At 37.5% G+C, this 4,507-nt stretch overlaps 1 protein-coding gene across 1 annotated transcript; it reads left to right on the top strand.

The window, feature by feature from the left end:
• The first annotated feature begins 339 nt into the window (after positions 1-339).
• On the top strand, positions 340-2,789 carry LOC132295318 (pectinesterase-like). The gene is made up of 2 exons (XM_059793533.1): positions 340-1,320; positions 1,889-2,789. The coding sequence occupies exons 1-2, from the start codon at positions 387-389 to the stop codon at positions 2,578-2,580; spliced, it is 1,626 nt and encodes a 541-aa protein (XP_059649516.1). The 5' UTR covers positions 340-386; the 3' UTR covers positions 2,581-2,789.
• The last annotated feature ends 1,718 nt before the right edge of the window (positions 2,790-4,507 follow it).

The raw sequence follows: 4,507 nt of genomic DNA, 5'->3' as shown, positions 1-4,507 counted from the left end.
TACCCGATTCGTATGGGGAGTATTTTGTACAAGTTCGTGAATTAGTCGAGACAAAGCCAGACACCCCGGTTATCAAAAAAAAAAAAAAAAAAAAAAAATTTTACTCATCAAGTATTCTTCAAATTATTATTTCTTCTAGTTGAAATGAATTTATAATTCATTGGTGTAGCTTTGCCGCTTCAAGTAACCCCAATTGCTATTAAAAAAAAAAAACCCATAAAACCCTAAGTTTCTTCTTTCACTTATGCGTCACTTTCATAGCCCATGGCATTTTCAATTACCTAAAAGCATTCACGAAATATCTAACAAGTAGTGGCCTATATAAGAAGCCCCTCCCTAGCAATCTTTAAATCATTGAATCTTAATTATAGCTAGCAAACTTAATTATGGTCTGCATGGATAAACATATAGTTCTTGTGCTCTCAGCCTTTTTAAGTGTCCATGCTCTACTTTTATTTCCTAATGTGGTGCATGGTGACACAATAACATCATGCAGCCAAACACCATACCCTGAAACATGCAATTCTTTTGTTAGTAGTACTATTCAACCTCAGGCAAACCTAGATGAAACCCTATTTGTGTTCCGCGAATCTGCCCTTAGAGTCACCATGGCTCAATCCGAACAAGCCCACAGCCTCGTGTCCGCCATGGACTTGAGCTCATTCAATGAGCGAGCCAAGGCGGCTTGGGGTGATTGTTTAGAGCTTTATGAGGACACAATTTGTCAACTCAATCGCTCTATCGGCTATGACCATTCATTGGGTGCTATTGTTGATGCACAAACATGGTTAAGTGCAGCAATCACCAATCATCAAACATGTCAAAATGGATTTATCGATTTTAATCTATCTTCTCACTTAGAAGCCTTCCCAGTGATGTTAAGTAACTTCTCAAAGTTGCTTAGCAATTCACTTGCTATAAACAACGCTGCAACTTTATCATCATCTTCGTTATTGTCAAAGAAGCAGACTAAGAGCCGGCGATTACTAGCCGATGATGACTTCCCAGAATGGGTTTCAACTGCTGATAGGAAGCTGCTTGAGTTGTCCGGGGCAGCACCACGAGCTGATATCGTGGTGGCGAAGGATGGTTCCGGTAATTACAAGACCATTTCTGAGGCAGTGGTAGCTTCAGTGAAGCTGAGGAGTGGGACTAAGCGATTTGTTATATATGTGAAAAAAGGTGTTTACAAAGAGAATGTCGAAATTAAGGAGTCGATGAAAAATTTGATGTTTATTGGAGATGGGATCGATGCCACCATTGTTACCGGCAGCAAGAACGTTCAGGACGGCTCCACCACTTTCAAATCAGCGACTTTTGGTGAGTATTTATTATTATTATAATATGCTTCTTATGCCCAAAGTTTATTATTGAGAAATAGAGAACCTGAAGAAATAGACAAAATTTACAAATTTCATATTATTTTATTATTATTTAATGCTTGAGGGATGGAAGGGCAGTCCATGAAACCACCTCCTCAAAAAATATTAAAAATCTTTGCCATTTGTGTTAATGGATATATATCTCACACACAAACAAACTGATTTATCAAACCGTTGTAGTGTCACATTAGATAATCAAACAGCTATAGTGTCACATTATATAATCAAATTGATTTGTTGTATCCCGGTCTCATTAAATGAGACAGCCCAACCATAAAGCTTGCAACGTTCACATGATCTAGTCAATTTTCAAGCTAGTTATCATAAGGCATACAACTCATATAATATTAGTTTATACATTTATCTACATAAATGCACGTGTACCAAGCGTGAACAACAAATAAAACAAAATTTCTTGCCTAAGATAAGAAAAATCTTACATAAAACAAAAAAAACTAAATGTCATGATGGATTAATCATACTAACTTCTTTGTCTCTCTCCTCAGCGGTTTCCGGTGATGGTTTCATTGCTCGTGACATGACATTTGAGAACACGGCCGGACCTCAGAAACACCAAGCGGTGGCACTCCGTTCCGGCTCTGATTTGTCAGTTTTCTACAGCTGCAGTTTCAAAGGCTACCAAGACACTTTATATGTCCACTCTCAACGCCAATACTATAGAAACTGTGACATCTATGGCACCATAGACTTCATATTTGGGGACGCGGTTACAGTTCTTCAGAACTGCAACATATACGTGAGAAAGCCGATGAGCCATCAGAGAAACACCATCACTGCTCAAGGACGGTCCGATCCCAATGAGAACACCGGAATTGTGATTCATAATTCACGTGTGACCGCGTCCACGGACTTGAGACCGGTCCTGAGCTCCATCAAAACCTATCTGGGACGGCCATGGAAGAAGTACTCGAGGACAGTGTTCTTGAAGTGTTGTCTAGACGGGTTGATTGATCCGGCCGGTTGGCTTCCATGGAGTGGGAGTTTTGCTTTGAGGACACTGTTTTACGGCGAGTACATGAACACCGGAGATGGTGCAGGAACTGGTGGTAGGGTGAGGTGGCCAGGGTACAAGGTCATAAATAGTGTGACAGAGGCCGAAAAATTCACTGTCGGCAAGTTCTTGGATGGAGATTCGTGGATTTCAGGGACGGGAGTGGTCTTCACTTCTGGACTGTAATATACAGTTGCATATTGTATGTGGTTTGTAAAAAATATCATGTATAGGAAAGTGACATGCGAGTGTCGTTTACTAGTCGTATAGTTTGCGTGACATGGAATGATAATGTAATCTCGTATTGTTTGTGCTGCTTTGTTGCTGTAAATTAGGAAAGATGTCTTGTATTTGGATTTGATTGAATAAAATTGAATTTGATTGAATAAAATTTAAGGAAATTAAAATTATTTTATTTGAATTATTTTTACTATAATACCCATATGAATATATAGTTAGATACTTAGATGTGGTTTTGATTATTGGACTGGGACTTTGTTCAAAAGTTTACTTGAACCTGCCAACTCAAAAGTTCGGCGAACTTTAGCAGTGTATTTAAGGAAAAATTATTACTTTTGGTCGTGGCACGACACAGAAAAGTAATCAACTTTGTTAGTCGAACTTCAGCAGTGTATTTAAGGAAAAATTATTACTTTTGGTCGTGACACAACACAGAAAAGTAATCAACTTTGTCAGTCTAAAGTTTACAATAATAAAATAATCAAATTTGTAAAGTATCACTACAAGTTACAACAGTCAAACGAGATTGCGAGTGCGTAGGAGAAATTGAAATAAATGTTTGCAACACTATTGTTGAAAATTTAATGAAAAGTTATACAGGAATTAAGTACAAATTGTACAAAAGTTTTAAAACTCTTATGTCTTTATTGAAGACGTATTCTCTCTTCTAAAATGGCAGCCAGTACGAAATTAAATTGATTTTAATTCAAAAAAAAAAAAAAAAAAAAATTCATCTTCAAATTACAAAATTATTTGTTTTCTTTAGCCATGAGGCACTAAAGGCCGGAACACAATATTTGCGTAGTGTTGATGGTAGTTTTTGATGATGTGAGGAGATCATTCCACGTCTGTCGGGATGCTAAGATCAGAGGTTGAGTGGAGCTCCAAGTTAGCACACAGAATTCTCTATAGAGGAGATTAAGAGAGAGAAGACAGATTTGCTTAACACCAATGGTAGCTCCTGCCCTAAAAGACCATTACTTATGGTTATGGTTGTGCATATGTATTTTTCAACCTTCCTAAATGGTGCCCTATTTATATTACTTTTATTTAGGTAAGGACCCTTGGTCATGAGAGCTAACTCCCTCTTTATCCAATGGTCATTTTACCTAGGTAAGGACCATTGGTTACGATGGTATATCTTTCTTTATCCAATGGTCATTCTGTGAGATATATATTCAATGTATTATGTGGTTTCTATTACTCGAGCTGTGGGTATTAAACATTCTCTTCCCCTTGTTTAGATCTCGAGGTGAGGTGAATCCTTGGAACTTAGCCACCTAATCACTGATACTCAGATTTCCATAAAATAAAAGGGATTGAGTACAGACATACTGAGATGTATTAGATGTGCCATGCAACGCTAACCCAAGGTAGGAAGTCGTGAGAGATGTTTTCCTAAGATACAGAGGCATTGAGAGAGAAAGAGTCGCTTTGAAGTTGTCCTTGAGTTACAAGGGGTGCGCAAGGAAGAGATTTATTTTACAAGGTGGATACTACTATCGATCAAAACTTTGTCAAGATAGCTATAAACGAGAGGAAAGAAAAATAAGAGTAATCAAACACCCCAAGTGAAAGGAAAAAATATTTGGGCTCATATCAATAAAGTAATAATGATAATTAAAAAAAAAAAAAATTTAACAACCCCCTCGAGGAGATACATAATAATAATAAATAAATAAATAAATAATTTTAGACTATGCAAAAATAGGACTTACTCCCCTGCCCCCTATTTGGCAGAAATGTTGGCACAACAACTTCTAGTAGACAAAAAGGATAAAATTATCCTAAGAGGAATCGTTTTGTGAAGGTGAGCTAATTGAGGGGAGCTCACTAAAGAGGTCAACTTTTGTGAAAATGAGCAGGGAGCTCG

Source organism: Cornus florida, unplaced genomic scaffold (genome assembly GCF_030987335.1).
Source record: "Cornus florida cultivar Cherokee Brave unplaced genomic scaffold, ASM3098733v1 CherokeeBrave_3.0.0_Hap2_Chr02, whole genome shotgun sequence".
Classification (NCBI taxonomy): domain Eukaryota; kingdom Viridiplantae; phylum Streptophyta; class Magnoliopsida; order Cornales; family Cornaceae; genus Cornus; species Cornus florida.
The sequence above is the reverse complement of the archived record's forward strand: the minus strand, read 5'-3'. Positions and strand labels throughout refer to the sequence as shown.